Source organism: Giraffa tippelskirchi, chromosome 2 (assembly GCF_054371585.1).
Source record: "Giraffa tippelskirchi isolate mGirTip1 chromosome 2, T2T-mGirTip1v1.2.pri, whole genome shotgun sequence".
Taxonomy (NCBI): domain Eukaryota; kingdom Metazoa; phylum Chordata; class Mammalia; order Artiodactyla; family Giraffidae; genus Giraffa; species Giraffa tippelskirchi.
In genome coordinates, this window is record NC_137276.1 from 33,178,916 (window position 1) to 33,206,313 (window position 27,398).

Consider the following 27,398-nt stretch of genomic DNA (forward strand, 5'->3'; position numbering starts at 1 on the left):
CATTTCCCTTCTCAAAAGGCATTTCTTTCTCAATATGTCAATGAAAAATTGAGTCGCTCAGTTGTGTCCAACTCTGCTACCCCATGGACTGTAGTCCCCCAGCCTCCTCTATCCATGGAATTCTCCAGGCAAGAATACTGGAGTGGCTAGTCATTCCCTTCTCCAGGGGATCTTTCTGACCCATAGATCGAACCCAAATCTCCTGCACTGCAGGCAGATTCTTTACTGTCTGAACAACCAGAGAAGCCTATGTCAGATAAGTCTACCACAATATGTTAAGATTTTCTATCTCTTGTTTTTTAAATTACTGATCTCTCATGGACCAAGATGAATTAGTTTCCTCCTCTGTGTTTTATTTTTCCTTATATCCTTTATAGATTTTACTTAATATTGTTGCAAGGTTATTTGATCCACAGAGTTCATAACTGTTCACCTTTAGTTTGAATCGTTACCTTTAGCATTACAGAATGCCCCAATCCATCCCATTTCCTGCTGATTTAGGCCTGAATCCAGCCACATATATTATTAAAAAGTTGCTGGTTGTTTTCATCTCTTTACTCATCCTTCTATCTTCAACCCTTGTGAATCATTTTGTTGTTGTAGGTCTTTTATATTGGAGAAGGAAATGGCAACCCACTCCAGTGTTCTTGCCTGGAGAATCCCAAGGACGGCGGAGCCTGGTGGGCTGCCGTCTATGGGGTCGCACAGAGTCAGACACGACTGAAGCGACTTAGCAGCAAATAGTTGAGTTTAGCTCATTTACATTTATTAGTTTGACATATTTGGTCTTAGTTGTGCCATAGTTATACTCTCCACATTTATACCTTTTACAGTATTTTATTATAGACTCCTTGCTTTGTTTTTTGTGTGTAGGTTTCTGTAAGGTTTGTATTTTTGTTCCCATGGTTATTTACATTTGTAATACCTTGACTTTATAATATCCTCCATTACCTATTTATTTAGTCAAACTGCTTTTTTTGGGTTTTTTTTGGCCATGCTGCATGGCTTGTGGGATCTTCGCTCCCTAACCAGGGATCAAACCTGGGCTACCTGTGTTGGAAGTCCTAAGCACTGGACTGCCAGTGAATTCTGAGCCAGTCTTTCAGCATCTGTAATTCTCTAAGTGATGACAGATTGATAAACTAGACTTCATTAAAATTAAAAACTTCTGCTCTGCAAAAAACAATGTCATGAGATTAAGAAGACAAGCCACAGACTGGGAGAAAATATGTGCAAAATACACCTAATAAAGGACTATTCCCCAAAATATACAGCAAACAATCTGACTTAAAAATGGGCTAAAGACCTTAACAGATATTTCATCAAAGATTATACAGTTGTCAGATAAGCACATGAAATGATGTTCCACATCAATTGTCATCAGGGAAATGCAAATTAACCCCCACCTACTAGAATGACTAAAATTTGGAGCATTGACAACACCAAACGCTGGCAAGGATGTGGAGCAGAAGTCATTCATTGCTGGTGGGAACACAAAATGCTATAGCCACTATGGAAGACAGTTTGGTAGTTTCTTACAAACTAGACATACTCATCCTAAGATTCAGCAGTTTCACTCCTTGGAGCTGAAAACTTATGTCTACAGTAAAACCTGCACATGGATGTATATAGCAGCTTTGTTCATAATTTCTGAACAACCACAATGTCCTTTTAAGTGAGTGGATAAATAACTGTGATCTACCCAGACAGTAGAATATTATTCAACACTAAAATGAGCTACCAAGCCATGAAAAGACATGAAGGAAACAAAGACATAATTACCAAGTGAAAGAAAAGGCCACATACTGTATGATCCCAACTATGACATTCCGGAAAATGCCAAGTATGGGAACAAGGAAGGAATCAGTGGTTACCTAGGGGTAAGGGGTGGGGACTGCACGAGGAAGAACCAGTGGGTGGAGCACAGACTTCCAGTAGTGAGAATACACGGTGGAATAGATGCCATTACACATTTGTAACTGTATGCCGTTGCACCTTTATAAATTTACAATGGTGATAGTAGAAATGTGCACCACCAAGAGTAAACCAAAATGGGTTATTATGTCTCAATGTAGTTTCATCACTTGTAACAAATATACCATTCTAGTGGGGATGTTGATAATGAGGGAGACTGTGCATGTGTAGGGGCAGGGAGAAATTTTCTATCTTCTCAGTTTTGCTGTGGACACAAAACTGCTCTTAGAAAGAGTCATAAAAATTTTTAATTAAAAGTGGGGGTGGGGTTAGGAATAGGGTAAGAGGTATCCTTCTCATAGGAAGCAGGAGCCTGGTTTTGATGCTTTTAATTTTGATGCTTTTTTTTTTTTTTCCTAATATAAGAGATTTTAAAAACCAAGTTGAGTGATCCCTTAACCAAGATAATTTTAAACTGAGTTGTGGACGATAAACCATTCTATTTCTTCAGGTGGCAAGCTAAATGTAAGCTGCTTGAGGCTAGGGAGATAAGTCTATCACTATGGGCTTAATAAGCTGAGTTATTGATGAATATAAACTTATCACATGGTACTCAGAATCACCTCAATGTAAAGCTACCTGCCCCGTTTTGGAATGCTTGTTGCTTTTCTTAAATTCAGCCTTAAAGAACAATGTGTATGTGTATTAATGTGTATTAACAATGTGAAAACAACAACAAACAATGTATATTAACTGTTGCTAAACCGTGCCACTGTGCCAGAATAAGTGACATTACACAGAACAAATTACAGAAATACTTTTGAGGGATGTAAATTCCTAACCCTGCTAAAAATTTTACTCTTCAAAACAAAGCTGTTAAATTTTAAGTTGAATTAAGTAGCAATGATACTTAACTGAACAGACCATTCCCACTCACTGTCAACCCTGTGCCTTCTCACACCTTTGGCCATTTTACACGTTCCTACTTTTGAGATCAGACTTCAAATTTTCTGCAGCTTGCATTATTGTTTTGCAAATTATACACTACAATTCTAACATAGTAACAACTATTTTAAGTTCAAAAGGCCAGAAAGGTGGTATCAAATACACTTCTGTGGGCTCTGGTCTCCTCCGTATGGAATACATAATGAATGGATAAATGTTTCCCACCACTATGGTGATATTCTCCATTGGGATAGCTTTTAACTTCGTAAGTGTAATTATGATTCCAAGTCTGACTTACACGATGACATGATTTAATGAAGCTGCAAATATACAAATTTATATTAAAACAAAACACCAAAACCATTTTAACGAAAACTAGTTTTATTTTAAAATTAAGTGCATAGCACTCATCTAATTCCATTGGTGTGGACTTTAGCACCATACTTGCTATTTGCAATTAATGTCATAACAGATACATTTTGGTTTGCAGTCTATACTTGAGTAGTGTTTATTTAGTGGACTTTGGTAAAGCCCTTTACACATATCATTAATTTCTTCACAGTACACATTTATTTAATGATGGTCCGGTAATCTCAAAAAACAAAAAACCTGCTTTAAAGACTAATCAATAAATTAAAACAAAACCCACACAACCCCCCCCCCGCCACAGCCCCCCCAAAGCTAGCAGTTGTGAGTTGTATTTATACTGAAACCTAATGTTTTAAAAATAGTACTGGTTTCTCCAACCACCCCATCCCACCCTACCCTGGGTATGCAGCAATAGTAACCAATTATTTATTTTACTCTCCCCCCCAAATTAATCCAGTGTTCTTTAGCTTTTTTAAATATAAACTGGGAAAGTGTTACAGGCTTTTTAAAAAGGCATATTCTTCTACAACAAGAATGACATTTAAACCAATCAGTAAAAGCATTTGACAAGACATTTAAATTACCATAGGCACCAGTTGTTGTTTCAAGTTGGGATCTCTATCCCAGTATCTTACATTCATAGTATTATTGAGGTAGTTAAAATACTGAAAATTGGACTCCAGGTTGCTAGGTTCTGAATGTGAATGATATATTCTCTTTTGAACCCACTTTCCCCCAAATAATTCAAGTTCTCTTGAGGTAAGGACTACCAAAATCCAACAAGCAGCCTTCTGTAAAGAGAAAAGTGATGATACTTTCAGAAAACAATTTTCATGCTTGAAAAATCTGCCATGAGTGAGTGTTCTTACCTGAGTAGTTTTTCATTTTATCTACCAGACTAATAAATCCATATCATGCCCTATGTACTCTAGTGATAAAAGTTACCTTTCATTTAAGGAAAGGATATTCTGTAAGAACTCACACTGACAGAAGCCACCCACCCACATTCATCTACTGGAGCCATCTGGATCAATCCATTGCTGTGTTGAGTCCATTCCCTTCCTAACAAAAGCCATTGGCTTGATTACTGAGACTCCTGCTGCATACCCACAACATCTTTATAATAAGTTTGTCTTCAATGCATATTATGGCAGTCACATACCTGCCATGCAGTTTCCCTTCTATTCAAGTGCTATCTTTAAAAAAAAAAAACACACAAACAAAAAGACACACTTTACTAATTTTTCTATCAGAAAGCTTCCCTCCACCAAATCTCTTCTCCCACAGATAAGAGCACAATGTATATAGTTTCAGTTATTACAATGGTTTGTTTTTTTTTTCTTTTTACTTGTTTCAGTTTATTTCCTCCAAACTCTTTACCCCCAAATTGCCCTTGCTGTAATGACCTATTGCTGTTTTCACTCATTACCAATATAGTGAAATGTCCCAGGGCAGTTCTGGGGCCAATTCAATGAAAGTCACCTTTGCCTGCTTACACTTGACTAGCTGGATTCAAAGGCTGCTTATAAAACCTGTCTTCCACGTAACAAAGTGCTGCTCTAGCACAACCTGAGAACTACCCTGGCCACATTCCACCTCAAAACAAACGTACGGGACTTTATTCTAGTACTGACATTTTACAGTTATACCTTCCCTTGAAAAAACATTTTTAGAATAATATCAAATCTGAGTATAAATCATTGATTGCACTGAGAAATGCAAAACTTGTATGTGTATTATGAATGACTGGAACCACCACTTCATTCATTCTAAGCTACAATTATGTTCTCATTTAAAAACACACTAGCAGGAGTCTACTAACCTATGTTATTAAGGTAGTCATACTATAACATTCTCAAAGCATGTTGCATTACAGTTAAGTGTTTCCAAGTAGTACAAATTCCCTGAGTTAAATGTGTTTAATTCTAAAGACTTGAGGTTGATCACAGGGGAAAAACAACAAAAATGTATGACCATGATTTTAAGAAATCTACTCCAATCTTAACTTTAGTACATAAATCCAGATACCTATACTATCTGTGATAGGGAGTTATTTAGAGTATCTAAAAAAAATTTTTTTAACCACACTGACTGGTATAGCAAAGAAATTCATGAGTTGAAACTTAGTCAGAAATTCATTTGCTGATGCAGATCAAAAATATAAATCCAAACTGGAGACTAAAAAAAAGGATCTCTTCAAAAATTAACACTGTAACTTTCCTTCATAAAAAGACTGTTTGGCAAGTCCACAGATAAACATTAATCTCTGACATATAAGCCAACATTAGGCCCAGAGCCCACCACAGGTCGAATCTTGAAACAGCAAATTTGGAGTCTGTCCAAATTTTCTGTTGGGTTGAATATTTTTGAAATATTTGGACCATCACTTGGGGCTTTAAAATGTGTCATATAGAAATCTGTTTTAACAGGATTTGACATATACACTGTTAAAGTGTTTGCAGTGTTACCTTAGTTCTTCCAGATATTCACGGTGTGTTGGAAGGGACAGTCAGTCTTCCTGGTGCTGGTATCTGAAGAGTTCTGATGAAATCTGAATCGCTTTCCTTTCGAAGAGAAGTTTTACAAAAAGCTTGCCCCAGAGCTTCAAGTCACAAACAGTCTGGGTCAGGTCTTACCTTCACATAAAATCACCTTTCAAAGCATTGAGTAATGCAAGGGTAATGTTCATTTATCTGATAACTCCGGTTATAAGAAACATTCAGACAGGGTTTAACTTCTACCGGTATTGCCAGTGACATCCCAACACCAGTTGGCACATGCCCAAGGCCCTGAACACTAGTTTGGAAGCCAGCAGGACATGTCGGTAGTGTGTAAGATGAGGTGTGTGTAGTAGATACAATCTGCTGACAGCTTTGTTGTTCCGATACAGGATGGCGATACTGCAGTGAGGTCTGATGAGTCTGATGGAGATACTGAGGTTGCTGAAAGTGAACTGCCCGAGAGGGCTGGGAGGCTGTCTGGAACACACTTAGTTGTGCTGGCTGAGGTCCTGCCTGTCCTCTCTGTTTATTTGCTTCTTTCACATCATTATCATGAGCGCTGCAACACAGACAGAAAGGAAACTTGTTAATAATGTTACTTGAGAAAAATCTGCAAGAAAGTCACATATCACCCCCAACTCCTTAACAGCTGACTCCTTGGACTGCCCCACTGCCCAGCTAGCAGTCACTGCAACCATAATTTCAACAACAGAATTCACTCTTAGCCTTCTGAAAGCTCCTTCCCTTGGTATAACCCTTGAAGACCGGCTGCTAGTAGCTTTGAGGGCTCGTATCAGCTTGGGAGCTATGTTCACAATGAGCACTTAAATATGACTGCCACTTTGAATTGTGAGGCCACCAGGATGTCGCCAAAGATGTGGAAATGGGGACTGGAGCAAGATTTACCTGGATGATCTCACAGTTGTGGATTCATACAAGAGCAGCTCCTTTCCTTATTATGTACCCAGAATCATACTAGCAATGACAGCCTCTACCTGGATAATAGCCAAAAGAAACTCCCCTTCCACTCAGTACTCCACTGAGTACTGCTCACCAGGGGCTTCCTTATGGCAGCAGGAAGCTGTCAGAGCAAGTATCCTAAAAGCTCTTGGCCTTTAAGAACTTGTTTCCAAGGCCCCTTTTACATGAAGAATGTTAATAAGAAATTACAAACAAAAGAACAAAGAGGCTTACATCAATAGCCGTTCAATGCACTGCACTAAGAAATCCCAGGAGTAAGCAGTAAGACGATGCAGTCTTGTAGGCCACGTTGGAGAAAGACGAAGTATAATCCTTGAAGAAGCCACACATGCTGCAGCTACTAAAGAAGGTGCATAATTTAGAAAGGCATAATCTGTGGAGACATCAAAAATGAACCTAAGCAACAGAATACACAAGTCACAAGCTCACAAGTCACTTAATGGCATCCACAGCAACTCACCTTGCAAAGATACTTCTAAGAAGTAATCTGCATACTTGGCCATGTAGAGTTTAGTTTTTTCCAAGCAAATCATTGGCCAGCCATCATGAAGATCTGTTTCATGTACTGCTTCGGAGAGATAATACTCAATGAAATGGGCAGCTGTTGGAAGGCAGAGGTTCCACTGAAAGGTTTCTAATAATAATAGTTCCATATGCAGCAAATTTTGTTTTGTTAATACTAGATTCATATTAGTCATACAACCCAGGCTGTTGAGCTGCTCCAGTTTAGGCACACTATCTTCTTTTTCTTCAAATTTACCTTATATGCAAAGGGAAATAAAAGCAAGAGAAAGAAAATGTTAGGCCAAATGATCAAAGTTAAGTCTAGTTACTTAGGGATCTGCTATCTTAGTGCAAAGATTTAGATCTAAAGACATTTCCCCCCTAATCTGGGTAGATACAACTGTGCCAGAACTCTATGGTTCTCATATCTTCATGCTTTCTCTCCCAGTGCCTCCGTTCCACACCCTTTACCCTCTCCTAAAAAAAAAAAAAAAAGGAACGTGTAAACATTTTGATGTATGTCCTATTGTGTAATGAAAACAGTCCTATGTGCCACTGAAAAAATAACTTTCATCTCAACAGCTGAATCTTTTCAGGAGATTTCTTTATGAGGGCAGGTGATAGTTGGTAAAAAAAAACTATTTTAGGACAAAGTTTAAAGCATTTAATGTCATAAAATTATCTGAAATAAAAAATAGCTAAGCTTCAAGAGTTTCATCTCAGCATATTTTCAGCAAAATCTCAGAGAGATATAAATAGATTAAAGGAAAAAAAAAAAAACCAGGTGAACATCTAACATAAACATTCTCATTCTACAAAAAACCCCTATTCCTCCTCTTCTGAATTAAACCAAAAATCTAGACAAGTCTGTTATTTAAAAAAGGGGAAGATACTTTATACCACTTTTATATCCCCTTACTCAAGGCAGAATAGGCATAAATATTGAACCTGGTTATCTGAAGGCATTAACTTCTTTTCATGAAACTCACCCATATGTACAGCTGAGGAATAAAATGCCCCCTCTAGCCCTGAATGGAGAAGGCAATGGCACCCCACTCCAGTACTCTTGCCTAGAGAATCCCATGGACGGAGGAGCCTGGTAGGCTGCAGTCCATGGGGTCGCTAAGAGTCTGACACGACTGAGCGACTTCACTTTAACTTTTCCCTTTCACGCACTGGAGAAGGAAATGGCAACCCACTCCAGTGTTCTTGCCTGGAGAATCCTAGGGATGGCGGAGCCTGGTGGGCTGCCGTCTGTGGGGTCACACAGAGTCGGACACAACTGAAGCGACTTAGCAGCAGCAGCAGCCCTGAATAATTTTTCTATTGATTATGTATCATCTTGCACTTTAATTTCCCTCAAGTATTTTACTATATATAAATCATTCATTTTAGGTATTTCTAAAAGTCATGGCTGGAGAAAGTTCAAGTATCAAGTACTATTATGATTCTTCAAATGCAGCAATAGAACCAAAAGAATTATCTTCAAGTTTCTTTGGGTCTTTGTTCCATGACGGTCCAAAGAAGAAGGGAAATTAAAACTAAAGGCTTCCACCTCCCAGCCTTATGTTCTTTTTTATATTAAGGTATAAAATTGTCATATTATATGGCAATTATTATAATTTCTCACAATAGTTTTTACACTTGTTCATAATTATAGCTGTTAGAATGTTATATATTACTACATAAAATTTTGGTTTTACTGTTTTGATATCTACTTCAATATATTTGGTTACTTTGGAAATCTTACAATTTTATTTTATCCATTTAAAAACATTTTTTGAAGAAGACCAGAAAGACTGCCAAACCAGAAGAAATCAAACCAGTTTCCCTGTGAAGTTTCTCTTTCAGAACCATACACTGAAGTTCTGACAACAAATGGTAGTGGCCAGAACCACTCAGCCCAGATGCTCAGTAAACTGGAGTCAGAGGGGTCTGTTCAAGTTGGCCAGCCTTAGGGGCTGGGAAAAAACACTGCTAACTACCCTGGTCATTGCTTAGGGAGGGGGAACTAGGGTAGAAGATTTGTCTCCTATGCCAGGAACTCTAAGCTCATGACTTTAAGAGTCTAGGTCCAAAGAGTTTAAAATTTCACTCCCACTCCAGAAATTTTGAACTTTGTTAGATTTAAACCACTCTTAAATGGTGGATTCATGTCAATGTATGGCAAAACAAATACAATATTGTAAAGTTAAAAAATAGAAAATAAACTAATTAAAAAAAAAACCCATTCTTAATATTGCTGCAAGTATGAGTTAATCCAAAAAATTTACATAATTCAGACTTTTCAATAATCTTGATGATGCTTCCCAGTTCAAATCACATAAAGATGAATTTCACAAGTTTTGCCAATGGCATTTATTAGCAGAGCTGAAAGCACTAAAGTGGTCTTAATGACAGTCATCCAGTATGATCACTGCATAAATATAGGAGAGGAACCCACTGTTCTCTGTATAACAGAGTGGAATTCTTCAGAAGGAGAATGACTTAGGAATTTAGTTCAATCTCTCTGGATGAATCATTAAGGCTTTCAAAGTACTCTATTTGTATAGCAGCAGCAATACTGGCATTGAACTTCAAAGGAATACTGTAAAAGTTAACGAGTTTAAAGCTCCTTTAAAGAAATTAATATACCACAATTCACTGTTTAATTCAAGGATCAAGAAAATGTTTCATATTATCTCCTTAAACCCTTCAACACAGAAAACAAAATTGTATATGACCAATTTCACAGCTCAAGAAACCAAGTTAGCAAGGTTGGCTAATTCAGTTAAGGTCAAGTAAGTTGAGTCAAACCAAAAATGGAAGATTTATGCTTGAATTCCCAAATCTGCTTCCAGACCAAAGCTAAATGGGGACTCCTAGAATAGACAGGCTTCTATATTATTAAGGATCCATGGGGTTTCTATATTTATAAAGTACTTGGCTATTACAAGTATGAAGGCCTTTGCATCTTGATTTGCAAAATTAAAAATAACCTGCATACTGCATAAATAACTATACGTGATATTTAAATTGGGGTTTAATTTTTTTGGGAAACTTTTTCATTATATATCATAATATACTCAGATACATGGATGTTAAAGGATTTCAAAATGTGTGACAGTGTCATGAGTACTTGCATTCATATATAGTTTTTATCGTGCTGAATGCTATGTGCATGACTATTTTAAATCTACTTATCTGTAATATCACATACAGATCACAAAGATCAGTTTCTTCAATTGAAAGGAAATACCAGAAGCCATGTGATTATATTGATAAAGGTCCCAAACAGGAAATAAGGGCACAGGAAATTCACATCTGCTTCCCAGAAAATAAAGAATCAGGGGCCCCAGAAACAAAACATCAGGTTGTCTTTCCTTTATAGGAAATGCTCAGATCGCCATGGAAACCAGCACATATTCAAAGTCAGGAGGGAATGGCAGGTATGTGGTAGTAAGGGATGGATCAGATAGATGTCACTGTGATCTCTGCCAACTCACATTTTGTCTTTTATTACTAAGGAGAAAAAAGTCATCCTTAATATTTACTAGGAATTCTCACAAATTTTTAAGACTATCAGTCTAATAAAAAAAATGGATAAGGAACCAGAAGACAGAATTCATAGAGAAAAAAAAAAAGGTTCTATTCTCACTAAAACTCGATATATAAATAGAATCATCTGTGACATAGTTTTTCACCTATCAAATAGTAAAAAGCTTTGTCAACCCAGTACTGGTGAGCAAGAAGAAACAAGCACTTGTCTCAAATTTTTGCTATTAAAAGCCTATAATCTCGCTTTTGACTTCATCTTGACTTTAAGATCTTTTCTTAGTTACACAAAACCTTGAATAGGCTTCCTGGTGGTTCAGGCGGTAAACAATCCACCTGCAATGCAGGAGATCTGGGTTTGATCCCCGAGTTGGGAAGCTCCCTAGAGGAGGGCATGGCAACCCACTCCAGTATTCTTTCCTGGAGAACCCCATGGACAGAGAAGCCTGGCGGGCTGCAGTCCACGGGGTCACAAAGAGTCGGACACGGCTGAGCAACTAAGCACACACAATACCCTGAGCAGATTATCAAAAGTCTCATGTTTAAGACCACTTCCGTGCTCTCTGCAAGTTCAATACTGATCACAGAGCCAAGGGAGCCAAGGTATTACGTGTCAAGGATTTAAGAGTTTGAGAATTTCCCAGGATAAATCAGTCTTTTCTGGAATGAGTCAAAATCTTTGGGGCTAGGGAGCCAGACTAAAGATTATAGAACACTTATGGAGGAATTAATCATTACAATGCTAACCTTTATGTTTTAATTTCATATGTGCTTTTAAACATACTATCCCACTTGATCCTTACAACAAGTTTGTAAGGTTAAGTGTCTTTATTTTCATTTTATAAGAAGTAACGTAAGACTCAAGGGTTGTTGAAATTCATATTGCTGACAAGAGATTCAATTCTATATCCATATAGATTTCCCATAATCCCTGCTGTAAAAATACTACATGCCCCTCTCCAGTTTGTAGGCTCTTTCTCCCTACCTCTGATAGTGTACATCCAAGCAGCTGGATATACATTAGTACCTGAAACTTACAAGCTGTGCTCCATTTTTAACCAAACTACCAAAACCTTCCAACCTATTTAATAACTAAAATACAGCTGTCGCTGAGTCCTGTCAGCTCTAAGTTGTTCTTCACTTTTATATAACAGGCTGCCCATCCCAAAGCAGGGAGCAGCTGGGGGAGGGGGACATTCAGAGTTTAATCATTCTGAGACAAGAGAAGCATCGTTTGAATCAAGTTTATGATAACTAACTGGAGACTTGACACTAGAATTCAAATATAAGAAGATAGAGTGTAAGAATGTAAGAAACAGTAGAAAGAACTCCACAAATTTAAAACATACATCAGATACTAAAAACAGACTACTGGTTTATAAGCATCCTAAGCACTTCTGTTGGAGTAAAGTTAGACTTCACTAACTGGAAGGAGAAGAGATTTCAGTGGGCTACTAAGGGCCAGCCTCTTTGATTCCTGACCTCACTGAAGAGCTGACGGCTTGAACTCGGTTTGACCAGTGCCTACTTGAGAGGAGCTGAGACCCTGAGGGGCACCTATCTCACACTTTTCCACTTTCCAGTGGAAGAAGAACAATGTAAAAGCAATTCTTTCTCAGAGACAATAGGGTGGGGTCAGTAAAACAAAGGGAGGAGGTATCTGACTCTTTTAGTAATAGGTAGTAAACAATTCTCATCTGAACTCAGTAAACACAAATCCTAGAGCCTAGTTCCTAGAAAATAAGCCAAAAGTAACTATATACTACCACAGATTAAATCAAGTAATCTTCAATAAAATAAACTGATCACGACCTTAAACTGACAGTTACAGAAAATTTAGAAAGAACTGAAAATGCCATTCCAACCAACCTAAGATGGTGCATAAATAGAAGATCCTTTCCCCAAATTGTGGAAACTGCAGAAACCTGGCACCAATGCCAAGCTCTGCATGGTGGCCACATGCAGAATATATTATTATTATATAATAATAATAAGTTCTTATTATTCAACTAGAGACCTTGGTGAACTCTGATAGTAATACGTAGTTTATAAATATCTAGTTTATAATCCCCAAGTCATTTTGTAAGTTACTAGTAAATTTTAGTCACAAATATAAGTCAGTCTATGAACTGACTATCCATCATTCATAATTTCACAGTCCATAGGCACAGAGCAGGTACGGCTTGTTAGTGATTGAAGGACAGTGATGGCCACAGCAGGCAAAAAATTTTTCATTACTGATTCCAAGATTTTAAAATAACCTAACTTGCATGTTTGATTTCCTATGTCTCTCTACTATAACCAATCTTATAATAAACTAATATTGTACAGGATATCAGGAAGCCATTCTGTGTGGATTCTCACACATTTTTGATACGCCAAGTATGGGTTTTTCCAACCCTATGCAAACTAAATCACAAATCATCATAGTGATGAAACACAGAACTGTACACATGATTGCTTATGAGGATAAAACCTTAATTAAAGGTTAAATTAACAGTTAATTATAAATGTACAAACATTACCTCTGGCTTTCTGGATGGTGGCGAGAGGAACAGGTGATACGTCTAGATCTTAGATGATAACAGATTAAAGGAGAAAGATACTCAGGAAATATACCATTCTGGTAAGAATTTGACTCAAGTTCCATGGGGACAGAGTTGAAAGAAAAGTCTAGTAAGATGGCTGGGTCCAGATGAACGGTTCTGAATGTTACATTAAGGAGTTTCTACCTTAACCCAGAGGCAGTGGAAAGTCATCACTGGGCTGTGTTTATATATATTCAACCTGGTCCACAAAAGATTTGAAATAGTTTACAAAAAGACCTTCCAGGAGATAAAATAGGGAGCTGAAGTCATCAAAAGAAAAATAAGGACAGGAAAAGAAAAGCAGAAAAGACTAGTATCATAAATGATACCATACAGCCTTGCATTTGGTTTTACGTTTATTTGCAGTCAAATGCAAAGGTATTTTAGAAAGAATTCTGGTGGCAGGGTAGAGAAGGAATGTTTCTTAGATAACAGTCACACTGGATCCTAAATCCTCAAGGGGGGGTTAGAGGTGAAGGCAGTCAGTATTTCTACATGTCACTTTAAGTGGGACTTAAATTTCCATTGTAATGACATGAATAATTAAAAACAAAGAACACTACATAATGGATTCAACTTCAATAACAAACATCATCTTTTCACAATACTAAGAGAAGAAAATTTTCAGTTTCAATGCCTTTACTCACCCTTTCTCTTCAGTCAAGATACTAACAAACAATGAAATATGTCACAGAAAGATATTAAGACAAAGAGGCACCAAAAGGCCCATTAACATATTCTACCTTACAGCTTACTACACAATTTTGCCTACTGTAAAAGCAAGTGTTTTCACATGTGTAGCTGTTGCATGTGAACCTTCAGTTCATTAATCCAAATCACCACTTAGTCAATAGAAGGTATTCTAACAACACAAGAGTATGATACCTATCAGATAAGAGTTTTTCAACCTAAGCTCCACTGACATTTTGGGCTAGATAATTCTTTGTTGTGTGGGCTGTCCTGTGCATTGCAGATGTTTAGCTTCCTCCCTGGTTGTAACGACAACCAAAACTGTCTCCACATATTGCCAAATATCCCCCAGTGGGACACAACTCCTCTTGGTTGAGAACTACTGCTTTAAGGTAATGGTTCCCAACTGGGAAGATACATGAGAATCACCTTTGGAATTTTTAAGAAGTTAAAAAATATCCAGGTCCCATGATGTAGATTCTGAGTCAGTAGATCTGGAATGACCTAGACATCTGTATCAGAATCTTCAGGATGTAGGCCTCAGGTACACATGTTTTTGAAAGATTTCAGAGCCACTTTTTAATATGTCTGGTTAAGAACTACTATGCCAAAAAGCACTTTCAACAAAAACTTTCCAATACTAGTAAACTGGAATGAAAGGAATTTGGTGGTATTTCACCGAGTTCTACGTAAATTTATTTCATTATAAACTAGAATTTTCCAGTCATGTAGCTCGTACTCGTACTTACTTGCTAGAAGCAGACAGGAAAGTGCAACTAAATGCAGCTGCTGGATAGAGATGTCATAACGATCCATAAACAGGTCCAGCAAATAGACAGCAAGATGTCGGGCAGAAGGGCAGAGTGTGAAACGATTGCTCACAATGGCAATCAAGTCAGCAAAATATCTTCTGAGACTTAGTTGAGGGGACTGGCCTTTGTAGGAAGGCAACTTCAGCTCCTAAATCAAGAAGAACATTTAGTCTAATATAGGCTGTAGAAGAATTATCCCCCCAACGCAAAGATGACACTTTCCCCCCAATATACTAGTGTTCAGGTCAGTTCAGTCGCTCAGTCGTGTCTGACTCTTTGCGACCCCATGAACTGCAGCACGCCTACTAGTGTTACTATTGCCTAAAACACTTTTCCTGAGTAAAACACAAAAATGAAAAAGCTGAGTGGAAGGATAATGAATGGCATTTAAAATTTAGAACTAAACTTTTCTCCTTATTCTTAACCACATCTGACATTACCAGTTATAGGTATTTCTTACATTATGGAATAGATGTATTTTAGCAAGATTTTTAATAATGGAATCCTGTTTTCCCTACCACGTGTTTTCAGAAAAACATCATTACCAAAATACTAACCAAACCATACATACATATCCCCTAAAGATGCTCAAAGCTTTTAGTTAGAAGGTAACAGATTAATGGACATGCCTCTAGTATAATGCATACTGTGTTTTACTTGTAGGGGTGTTGAAGATCCACTAGTATCTTCTAATCTGGTTTCTCATTTTTTAAAAATAAGAAAATTCTTATACTATTAAAGAATTTCTAGAAAGATGGAAGGGTTCTAAATTCATTTTATGAGCTCAGCACAATGCCACAGTAAACCCAACAGGTATTACAATGGAAGGAAGTAACATGGATATGATCCTAAAAGCACAGGCAAAAAAAAAAAGGTAAGACTTCATCCAAAAAAAAAACCTTTTATGCATCAAAGGACACTATCATCAGGGTGAAAAAGCAACCCACAGAATGGGAGAAAATATTTGCGAATCATATATCCGGTAAAGTGTTACTATCCAGATCATAAAGAATTCTTATATATACAACTCAACAAAATCCAAAACACTTCAAGTGAAAAACGGGCAAAGGACTTGACTAAACTTTTCTCCAAAGAAGATGTACAAATGGCCAATAAGCACCTATAATGATGCTCAAAATCACTAATGATAAGGAAAATGCAAATCAAAACCATTATGAGATACCATTTCATACCAATTAGGATTGCTACTGTAAAAAAAAAAAATCCCCCCAAAAGAAAATGGAGAAAACAGAAACTAACAAGTATTGACAAAGATGTAGAGTAATTGGAACCCTTGTGTGGTGGTAGGAATATAAAGTTGTGTAGCCACTGTGAACAACAGTATTGCAATTCCCAAAAAAATTAATGTAGAATTACCATGATCCAGCAATTTCACCTTTAGATATATATCCAAAAGAAGTTAAAGTGGGGACTCAAACAGATATTTGTACAACCATGTTCATAGCAGCATTATCCACAAAAGCCAAAAAGTGGAAACAAATTCCAGTGTTCATCAACAGATGAACTGATCAACAAAATGTAGTATATACATACAATGGAATACTATTCAGCCTTAAAAAGAAATGAAATTGTGTTATATGCTGCAAAATGGATGATTACATCATCTGGAGAAGATTTAAAATATACAAGAGGATGTATGTAGGATATATGCGATATATGCAAACACTACTCCACTTTACATAAGGGCCTTGAGCATCCTCAAGTTTCAGTATTTACAAGGATCCTGGAACCAATTCCCATGGATACTGAGGGATGACTATATAGTTTTTTCAATTATCATTTTTTTATACTTCATTAATTTTCACTTATGTTATCAAGAATGGATACAAAAACTCGTGTATTCCTGGTCAGGTAGACAACTCATATAACCTTCTGAAGGGCAATTAGATAATATAAATTTTTGAAAATGCAGATTGCAGATACCCTTTAACTTAGTAACACCAGGTCTAGGAATTTATCCTACATATAAGGAGGGCCTTTACAGCACTGTTTTTAGTAGCAAAATGGTGGAATAAAAAAGCTTAATGTCAAAAACCTGGATGAATCTCCAAAGAATTATTCTGAGTGGGTAAAATGAATCCCCCAAAATCATGTAGTACATAATTCCACTTATGTAACATTCCTGAAATGACAAAATTATAAAAATAAAGAACAGATGAGTGGTTACCAGAGGTTAAGAGGGAATGACTATAAGAGGAAAGAGGCTGTGCCTATAAAAGGATAAGATGAAAGATCTTTGTGGTGATAAATGTACAGAAAATGTTATAGATCTTGACTGTATCAATGTCAATACTATCCTAGTTGTGATCATTGCACCACAGTTTTGCCAGATGCACAGGGGAACATAGCTGGAAAACACTGGTAGACTTTAACTATGTTAACTTGGCTAAGATAAAACAAAAGCAAGAACTCTAAGCGCCACCATTAGGAGATTTTTAACACTGTATCCAATATATTCTACTTATATTATTGCAAATGGTAGAGGACATGGGCTTATCATATGGCTGTCAGATTTAGTTCTTTGTCCATGTAGTGCAGTTATACACATGAGAAAATGACCTACGCTTCTTTCAGCTTATGAGTTTTTTCTAATGTCTATTCCTGATTACTTAGAATTGAACACTCTTATTCCTGTCTGCTTCTCAGGATCCCATAGGACCAAAGCACAGAAAGATCTAAATATGTCATCTCCATCTCCAATCACAGGTCCTTGTTAGCCCACCACCCTAAATGCCATCCCGTTCCCAGAATGGGTTAACTGTCCAGCCAGGATGAAAATTAAGGCATAGAAAGAATACTCACAACTCTGTGGGATATTTTCTTGATGTTTCTCACAAAGTTAGCATCATTTCTATCTGTCATAAAGGCTCCTAAAAATACTTCCCCAAGCATCCTAAGACACTAGTATATATAGCAAAACAATGAGAAGAAAGAGAAGACACAGGGTATTAAAGGACAGCTGCTTTGTTGAGGAAAAAGTGACTGTATTTAATGGAACCAGTACAGCTGGCATTTGGGGTTGAAGAGGATTTTCATTTGCTGTAATTTTTACTCTTCCCTAGTAGATTCAATGCTAGTCACACCAATTATTCCTCCACAAACCTTTGGCTCTAAACAGAACACCTTCCACTGTGCCTAAATGGCAACTGTCCAATGGAAGACTTAAATTCAGATGAAATTAGACTACTTAAAGGCAAGGATCATGTCTATCTCATTCACTATTACCATTTTAATGCCTGACAGCACCTTGTACACTGTAGGCATGCAAATATGTTGAATAAATAAGCATATGACTACCCAACTAAATCACCTAATTAATAGCCTGGAATTGACATGTATTCTCTGTGAGAAAAGTTCATTTTAACTTTCCTTGACTTTAGTGTACTACAAAGAGTGGTCTCTCCAGTCCCACAGGTTCAAGTTTTACTGATTAACAAATTCTTTATAAAGTGTGGCCATTGTGTCAAATCACAAGAATGTGGCTTACACAATGCTTAAAGATAAAATAAAGACAACTCACAGTCCCAGGTGGCAGGAGGCCCAACACAACTTTCAGTGGCACTCTTTCAGGCCCTGTTCTAGCTCATCCTCTGATAGTTTGTACATAAGTTTAGTACAGGTTGTGTGTTATTCCTTGCATCCTCCCCCAGAGCCCAATAAACAAAAACATTCAATAAATTTGCTGGAAAAAAAAAAATGTACTTCCAACTTCAGCCAATAAAATTAATTCAAATAATCACTCAGGATTAAAATGACACATAAAATATAAGAACCAAAAACCATGGAAATCACCATGAAAAATCTTAAGTTTCATGTCATTAAAAAACATATGTTATCATTAAACATCAGATATTAATTTCACCACATACCAGAGGAATAAAGAACTGACACTTAGAAAATAGGACCATTTAAAACTGAAAGATAATATCTGAATAAAAAACAACAACAACAAAAAAATCAAAAGTATTTGAACAATTTTCAAGGTGGAAAACCTGCAACTCTCTTAACATTCCAGAGAACCATTTCATACTTGAGACTTTTCTATGGTACAATTAGGGAGCTGAGGTGTATTTAGTGTGTCTAAGAGACTGAATGTCAGAATTAACAACCAGCATTTAGAAATCTCAAACTTTAGAAAAGGGTACAATTGTAATAGTTTAAGTCAGAATTAGGTTTTCTAATCTATTTAACGTGTTTTTCTTTAAAAAAAAAACAACAACAATCAAGATACAAGTTCATTATCATCCCAGGACCTCTCAACTCCAACAGTCAGCAGCCTTTTTATTAAAGAGTCAGCTGTTTTGCTTCTTTCCAATTTTCTATACATAATGAATGGTTCTTTCTATCCACAGTGAAATTAAGTCAAGTTAGAGTTAATTTTGGATCTGGGCTCTCTTCTGGTTATAAAAGACTCGGAGGTGACATGTTAAACAGATGTGACAGCAACAATAAACAAACTTTGCATTGTGCCAGAAAGGTGTAATTTTCCCCCCAATATCTTTTAAATACACTAGGTCTACTCCTCCTGTTTGATATTAGCTGAAAGAGCAGCTAACTCCTATCTTAAGGTTTTCTGAACACCCCCCAAGTCTTGGGGTTTCAAGGGAAGAAAATAACAAAATTAACACTTTCTTAGTGCTTACTATCTGCCAATCACTGTTCTGGGCACATCTGAAGTATTACCTCATTTTAATCTTCACAGTCGTTTCACTGAGCACGTTCTATTATTAATCATTTTACAGATAAGGAAATTGGGAATCAGAAAATTAAGTAACTTGTCCAAAGTTTCACAGCAAGTTAGTGGAAAGGCTGGGGGATTTATTTTTGTACAAATGTGACATAACAGACAGCTGCATGGAACAGCAGCTATAGAAGAAAGGAGGGTTGCTCTGCCCAATAAAAAGCCAGCACACATATCTTTGAAAATACAATATCAAATCCGCGTTCCACCTGGGAACAAGAACATCAGACTGTCCCTTCACATCTTCCCTCTCTCAACTACCACGCCCCACCTACCTCCTCATTCAAGTTTCAGGTTCTTCTGATACACCCCAGGGAAGAAGCCAAGAAGTTAATTAACCTCGAGCAAATAAGCAAACTTGCCTTTTCTGATTTGGAAACTAGTGGTTAAAGACCCTGACCGGGCTTTCCAGGGAGCCGAGATTCATACTAACTGGCATTGAGGCACCGAACCGAAAGGTCGGGGCATAGCGGTTACCTTGTACCGAAGAGCTTGATGGATGTCGGCAGCCAGCTGTCCCCGCCACCACTGCGCCTCCAGCTCCATGGGACCCGGCGGCGTGCCTGGCCAGACGAGGCAACTTCAGTCTGAAAGACACACCCCAGACGCGGTCACTGCCAGCTCCCTCCACGCGCCCCTCCGCACCCCCGCCCGAGGGGTGTGACCTCAGGCCACCCAGGGTGACTGTTCCATCTTCACCTGACTCGTCCGAAAACCAGTACCGACCGAACCAACTCCCTGGCGCCGCACGGAAGGCCCAAGCTACCCGGTTAGGAGGAGCCAGCTTGTTTAATGAACTGCCGGACCGGGTGCCAGGCAAAAGGGGACCAACGGGGGCCCGAGTTCCCAGGCGCGAACCCGGGCGCGTACTCGAAAAGCTAGACCGGAGGCCCGGCTTGGGGGCTCCCCGCGCCCCGGGTTCGAATTCTCCGGCCCCGAGAAGCGCAGACTTGACACCACTCACAGACCCCTTGAGGTAAAAACCTCCCGCCGAGAAGCCCGAAGACGAACGCCAGCCCGGCTCCGGGTGCCCGCTGCAGATGATCGGGCGCGCGCTCCTCCTCCGTAGCCTCCCCGCGGCCCAGCCGGGCCCAGCGCGCACCCAAGCCTCCGCCTCCTCATCCGGAGGAGCGCACGGGATCGCGCGGCCCCAGAAAGGCGAACAAAAGGCCGGGCCGGGCGGCTCCAGTGCCCCGCCACCAACCCAGGCTTGCCGGTTCCCACGGCGGCCTCCCTTACCCGGAACCGCGGTCCTCACAGGCCCAGCCCCGCCGACATGCGGGGGACGCCGGCCCCGCTCATGCTGCGGACAGTCGGCAGCAAAGCGCCGGCCTCAGCTCCGACCCAGCGCCAGGGCCCTCGCGCCGCCCATTGTTAAAGGACCGGCAGGCGGCTCCGCGTACAAAGCCAGCGCGGGGGCACATGCGGCCCCGCCGCTGCCAATCTCGTCTCGCGATACAGCCGGGTCACTCGGAGTCGTCCAATCGGCGGCCGGGCCGGGCCCAGGTGCAGCGCCGGGCAGTGGCTTGGGGGCCCCAGCCGGACCGGGCAGCATCTCCGGCTGGCCCCGCGGTTCGCTTTACCGGAGAGCCCCAATACCACCTACTGCGAAGCCGGCCTGCACTGCGGGCAAAGGTCGGAAGAGCGCGCCGGAGAAATTATAATGCGGATCATCCATCCGTTGGCCAATCCGGTCATGCCTCTCACCTGCTGAGAACCTCCGCTTGCTCCCCAGGCGGAGGAGGAAAGTTCCGATGCCTCAGTTTGGCTTTTAAAACCCTCTCGGCAAGGATTGATTCGGCCTCGTCTCACATTACAACAGACCCATACCTCTGAGGGGGCTGCTCAGTAGGCTTGTAAGTCCCTCCATATGTGCTTTACCCGTTTCCGAAACACCTAAAATGCTTTCTCTGAAATTCTGCCTCTTAAGTTCCACATCAAAACTTATTCCTTCTTCTAGAAACCCAAGTAATCTCTTCCCCTACCTTATTTCCTTTGCTTTAGAAATTCCCAAAGCTTAAAATGAAAGGAGTTAAGATTGGTGGCTCAGTCCGTAAAGAATCTGCCTGCAATGCGGAGGACCTGAGTTGGGAAGATCCCATGGAGGAGGGCATGGCCACCCACTCCAGTATCCTTGCCTGGAGAATCCCCATGGCCAGAGGAGCCTGGCAGGCTGCAGTCCATGGGGTCGCAAAGAGTCGGACATGACTGAGGGACTCGGCCCAAGATTACCTTTAATAATCTGGCTTGTCGAGTCTGTAGTGGATGTAATTAACCATCTGTGGTGGTAAATCAGGAAAACAACAAAACTGTGAAAACACTCCAACATCAGATAAAACGATATAAGCCCTGAAATGTGATTAGAAAAAAATCTAGTCAATTGTGCTTTAATCTGTTTAGTGGAATATCAGACCAGAAGTAGATGGTCAGCCCAGGACAGTGATCCTTACTTCTGAACATGTTCATCAGCCTCTTTAAATATTAAAAAATAGATCATGAAACCTTAATTCTTTTACTTAGAATCCTTTGCCCCAGAAGATGCATGATGAAGATCTACAATTAAGTGATGAATGTACGTTGCATGAATCTGAGTTTTAGCTATCACAATAACATCTTCAGATAGTTAAAGAACAGCTACAAATAGGTACAATATGTGAGCCATGTGACACAAGCTACAGGAACCAATGGCAAGACAAGGAAAACTCAAGCAGAAGTTGGCAGAGCCCAGTCTAGCCCAGCATCATCCGAAGAGAAGCTGTCTTGGCCCATCTTAGTTCCCTAGAGAGGAGATGGCCACATCAGGCTGAAAGCTCCATGCCATTTATGATGGCACTTAAATAGTACCTACCTCCTCAGGCTCCAATTCATGTGCACTAAGCAACTTTATGACAATAATTTGGCTTCCCAATGACTTAAATGTCCAGAGCCTATTTAGGAACTCTTTCAGAAAAATGGGTCACAGACTGTAATCATCAGTTTAATAAGTAGGCTGTCTGTCATGGTTTCTCCTTTGAAGATGTTATTCATTGGGAGGTATTTGTTCAGAAATCATTCTGTTGGATTTCTGGATATGATGAAAGGACTGGTATATGTATTGATTTTAGTGTTTGTGGGGTGGGGTGGGGGGGCGGAATATATAACCTGCCCAATGTGTCCCTAAAATCTTAAATCCAGGTTTATTATATTTCTTCATTAATTCATTTAGAGCAAGTTGGACACAATTTAGGTATTTGCTTAATTCCTAAATAAAAGTCTGCTCTCTGTATAGAATATATAGAGTTTATATTCCAATGAGGAGAGAATAAATGAACAGCAACAACAAAGTAACATAGTGATAAGTGCTGTGAAGATAAATGAACATAAAAAGAGACTAGGAAATGACAGTGGGTGGGCATTGTTTTATGACAAGTAGGGTATGCAAAGTCCTGAGGGAGGTTAGGGAGCATGCAGATTTCTGGAGGCTGTGTTCTGGGCAGGGGAAACAGTAAATGAAAAGGCTGTAAGAAGAAGGTGTGTTTGGAAGGCAGGGGATACCTGGGGTGAGGAGGAGATAAATCACAAAAGCAGTGATCAGTAAGGGTGTAAGAGGATGGAAGTTAAAATGGCAAAACTTATGAAAATCTAAAAATGAGGGGATATATGGATACATATAGCTGATTCACTTCACTGTTAGCAGAAACTAACACAACATTGTAAAGCAACTATATTCGTATATATTTACTTAAACAATTCACTCATCATTCAAATGAATACATGAAAAAGGTAATATATTCAAACAGTATAAGACTGTATTCAGTGACTATCAGATCTCCCTCTCTCCCTTGATCCCAGTTCTTCCTCAAGGCAACATTATTACTATTTGCTTTTGTTTCCTTCCAGGGATATCCAGATATTTATAACCATGCATGTATGTAATCCCGATTACATAATCCAAATTGGTTCCAAGTTGGGAAAGGAGTATACCAAGGCTGTATATTGTCACCTTGCTTATTTAACTTATATGCAGAGTACATCATGTGAAATGCGGGACTGAATGAAGCACAACCTGAAATCAAGATTGCCGGGAGAAATATCAATGAATTTCAGATACGCAGATGACACCACCCTTATGGCACAAAGCAGAAAGGAGCTAAAGAGCCTCTTGGTGAAAGGAGAGTGAAAAAGCTGGCTAAAAACTCAACATTCAGAAAATGAAGATCATGGCATCCAGTCCCATCACTTCATGGCAAATAGATGGGAAAACAATGGAAAGTGACAGACTTTATTTTAGGGGGCTCCAAAATCACTGCAGATGGTGACTGCAGCCATGAAATTAAAAGACGCTTGCTCCTCGGAAGAAAAGCAATGACCAACCTAGACAGCATATTATAAAGCAGAGACATTACTTTGCCAACAAAGGTCCGTCCAGTCAAAGCTATGGTTTTTCCAGTAGTCATGTACGGATGTGAGAGTTGGACTATAAAGAAAGCTGAGCGCCAAAGAATTGACACTTTTGAACTGTGGTGTTGGAGAAGACTCTTGAGAGTCCCATGAACGGCAAGGAGATCAAACCAGTTACTCCTAAAGGAAATCAGTCCTGAGTATTCATTGGTAGGACTGATGTTGAAGCTGAAACTCCAATACTTTGGCCACCTGATATGATGAACTGACTCATTGGAAAAGACCCTGATGCTGGGAAAGACTTAGGGCAGGAGGAGAAGGGGACGACAGAGGATGAGATAGTTGCATGGTACCACCGACTTGATGGACACGAGTTTGAGCAAGCTCTGGGAGCTGGTGATGGACAGGCAAGCCTGGTGTCCTGTAGTCCATGGGGTTGCAAAGAGTCAGACACAACTGAATGACTTTACTGAACTGATGCACATAATCTCCTTGCTCCATTTTGTCACAAATTGTAACACACTATACACTCTGTTGTGTACCTAGTTTTTGTCATTCAACATATTCTGGTTACCTTCCATAACGGAACATTCAGAATTCCTTCAATGACTACATCATATTCCACAAGATGCAAAGTCAGAAGCCCTGGGCTTTGGTTCTTGGCTGTTGATATGTTACTTCTTACTGGAGTGGCCTTAAGGCAGGGCAGTTCCTTCCTCCTCTATAAAGTGAACTGAGTGATGACGGAGATTACTTCTGACTTTACCATTTTAGGTTCTTTGCTCTTGCCATACATACTTTACAGTTCAGTTCAGTTCAGTCCAGTCACGCAGTCATGTCCAACTCTTTTTGACCCCATGGACTGCAGCACACCAGGCTTCCCAGTCCATCACCAACTCCCGAAGCTTGCTCAAACTCATGCCCATTGAGTTGGTGATGCCATCGAACAATCTCATTCTCTGTGGACCCCTTCTCCTCCCACCTTCAAACTTTCCCAGCATCAGGGTCTTTTCAAATAAGTCAGTTCTTCCCATCAGGTGGCCAAAGTATTGGAGTTTCAGCTTCAGCATCAGTCCTTCCAATGTATATTCAGGACTGCTTTCCTTTAGGAATGACTGGTTTGATCTCCTTGCCGTCCAAGCGACTCTCAAGAGTCTTCTCCAACACCACAGTTCAAAAGCATCAGTTCTTCAGTGCTCAGCTTTGTTTATGGTCCAACTCTCACATCCATACATGACTACTGGAAAAACCATAGCTTTGACTGGATGGACCTTTGTTGGCAAAGTAATGTCTCTGCTTTTTAATATGCTGTCTAGGTTGGTCATAACTTTCCTTCCAACGAGTAAGCTTCTTTTAATTTCATGGCTGCAATCACCAACTGCAGTGATTTTGGAACCCAGAAAAATAAAGTCTGTCACTCTTTCCACTGTTTCCCCATCTATTTGCCATGAAGTGATGGGACCGGATGCCATGATCTTCATTTTCTGAATGTTGCGTTTTAAGGCAACTTTTTCACTTTCCTCTTTCACTTTCATCAAGAGGCTCCTTATTTCTTTGCTTTCTGCTGTAAGGGTAGTGTCATCTGCATATTTGAGGTTATTGATATTTCTCCCAGCAATCTTAATTCCAGCTTATGCTTCATCCAGCCAAACATTTTGCGTGACGTACTCTGTATTTAAGTTAAATAATCAGGGTCACAATATACAGCCTTGTTGTACTCCTTTCCTTATTTGGAACCAGTCTGTCGTTCCATGCCCAGTTCTAACTGTTGCTTCTTGACCTGGATACAGATTTCTCAGGAGGCAGATCAGCTGGTCTGGTATTCCCATCTCTTTCAGAATTTCCCAGTTTGTTTAATCCACACAGTCAAAGGCTTTGGTGTAGTCAATAAAGCAGATTTTTTTTTTTTAAACTCTCTTGATTTTTCGATGATCCAGTGGATGTTGGCAATTTGATCTCTGGTTCCTCTGGCTTTTCTAAATCCAGCTTGAACATCTGGAAGTTCACAGTTCATGTACTGTTGAAGCCTGACTTGGAGAATTTTGAGCATTACTTTGCTAGCGTGTGAGATGAGTGCAATCATGTGGTAGTTTGAGCATTCTTTGGCACTGCTTTTCTTTGGTATTGGAATGAAAACTGACCTTTCCCAGTCCTGTGGCCACTGCTCAGTTTTCCAAATTTGCTGGCATATTGAGTGCCGCACTTTCACAGCATCATCTTTCAGGATTTGAAATAGCTCAACTGGAATTCCATCACCTCCACTAGCTTTGTTCACAGTGTTACTTCCTAAGGCCCTCTTGACTTCACATTCCAGGATGTCTGGCTCTAGAGAGTGATCACACCATTGTAGTTATCTGCGTCACTAAGATCTTTTTTGTATAGTTCTTCTGTGTATTGTTGCCACCTCTTCTTAATATTTTCTGCTTCGTTAGGTCCATACTGTTTCTGTCCTTTATTGTGCCCATCTTTGCATGAAATGTTCCCTTGGTATCTCTAATTTTCTTGAAGAGATCTCTAGATCTCTTTGTTTTCCTCTATTTCTTTGCATTGTGTTGATCACTGAGGAAGGCTTGCTTATCTCTCCTTGCTATTCTTTGGAACTCTGCATTCAAATGTGTATTTTTTTCCTTTTCTCCTTTGCCTTTAGCTTCTCTTCTTTTCTTAGCTATTTGTAAGGCCTCCTCAGACAACCATTTTGCCTTTTGGCATTTGTTTTTCTTGGGGATGGTCTTGATCAATGCCTCTTGTACAATGTCACAAACCTCTGCCCATAGTTATTCAGGCACTCTGTCTATCAGACCTAATCCCGCGAATCTGTTTGTCACTTTCACTGTATAATCGTTAGGGATTTGATTTAGGTCTTACCTGAATGGTCTAGTGGTTTTCCCTAGTTTCTTCAATTTAAGTCTGAATTTTGCAATACAGAGTTCATGGTCTGAGCCAGAGTTGGCTCCTGGTCTTGTTTTTGCTGACTGTATAGAGCTTCTCTATCTTTGGCTGCAAAGAATAGAGTCAATCTGATTTTGGTATTCACCATCTGGTGATGTCCATGTGTAGAGTCTTCTCTTGTTGTTGCAAGAGGGTGCTTGCTATGACCAGTGTGTTCTCTTGGCAAAATTGTTAGCCTTTGCCCTGCTTCATTTTGTACTCCAAGGCCAAATTTTCCAGTTACTCCAGGTATCTCTTGAGTTCCTACTTTTGCATTCCAGTCCCCTATAATGAAAAGGACATCTTTTTTGGGTGTTAGTTCTAGAAGGTCTTGTAGGTCTTCATAGAACCATTCAACTTCAGCTTCTTCAGCATTACTGATTGGGGCATAGACTTGGATTGCTGCTGCTACTGCTAAGTCACTTCAGTCATGTCCGACTCTGTGCAACCCCATAGATGGCAGCCACCAGGCTCCCCTGTCCCTGGGATT

General features: G+C 39.6%; 1 protein-coding gene across 4 annotated transcripts; it reads right to left on the minus strand.

The window, feature by feature from the left end:
* Positions 1–3,222: 3,222 nt before the first annotated feature.
* Positions 3,223–21,038, minus strand: CCNJ (cyclin J). 4 transcript variants are annotated; one of them, XR_014071580.1, is made up of 7 exons: positions 20,840–21,038; positions 20,078–20,187; positions 14,776–14,986; positions 7,171–7,470; positions 6,924–7,083; positions 5,697–6,288; positions 3,223–4,019 (listed from the first exon to the last, which is right to left on the minus strand). XR_014071580.1 is itself a non-coding variant. In XM_081551195.1 (6 exons), the coding sequence occupies exons 2-6, from the start codon at positions 20,144–20,146 to the stop codon at positions 5,877–5,879; spliced, it is 1,116 nt and encodes a 371-aa protein (XP_081407321.1). In that variant the 5' UTR covers positions 20,147–20,187; positions 20,840–21,038; the 3' UTR covers positions 4,555–5,876. The 4 variants fall into 4 exon arrangements, 3 of the variants coding, with proteins under 3 accessions (XP_081407321.1, XP_081407306.1, XP_081407314.1); XM_081551195.1 differs by lacking the exon at positions 3,223–4,019 and having other exon boundaries at positions 4,555–6,288; positions 6,924–7,047; XM_081551180.1 differs by lacking the exon at positions 3,223–4,019 and having other exon boundaries at positions 4,555–6,288.
* Between the last annotated feature and the right edge of the window lie 6,360 nt (positions 21,039–27,398).

What these genes read in the sequence shown, in the direction of transcription:
- CCNJ (XM_081551180.1), bottom strand. Translation starts at nt 20,146, where the DNA reads ATGGAGCTGGAGGCGCAGTGGTGGCGGGGACAGCTGGCTGCCGACATC. An exon ending in ATCAAGCTCTTCGGTACAAG is followed by an intron (nt 14,987 to 20,077) that starts GTAACCGCTATG and finishes TTCTTGATTTAG; the next exon opens with GAGCTGAAGTTGCCTTCCTA. An exon ending in TTCCTGTCTGCTTCTAGCAA is followed by an intron (nt 7,471 to 14,775) that starts GTAAGTACGAGT and finishes TTTGCATATAAG; the next exon opens with GTAAATTTGAAGAAAAAGAA.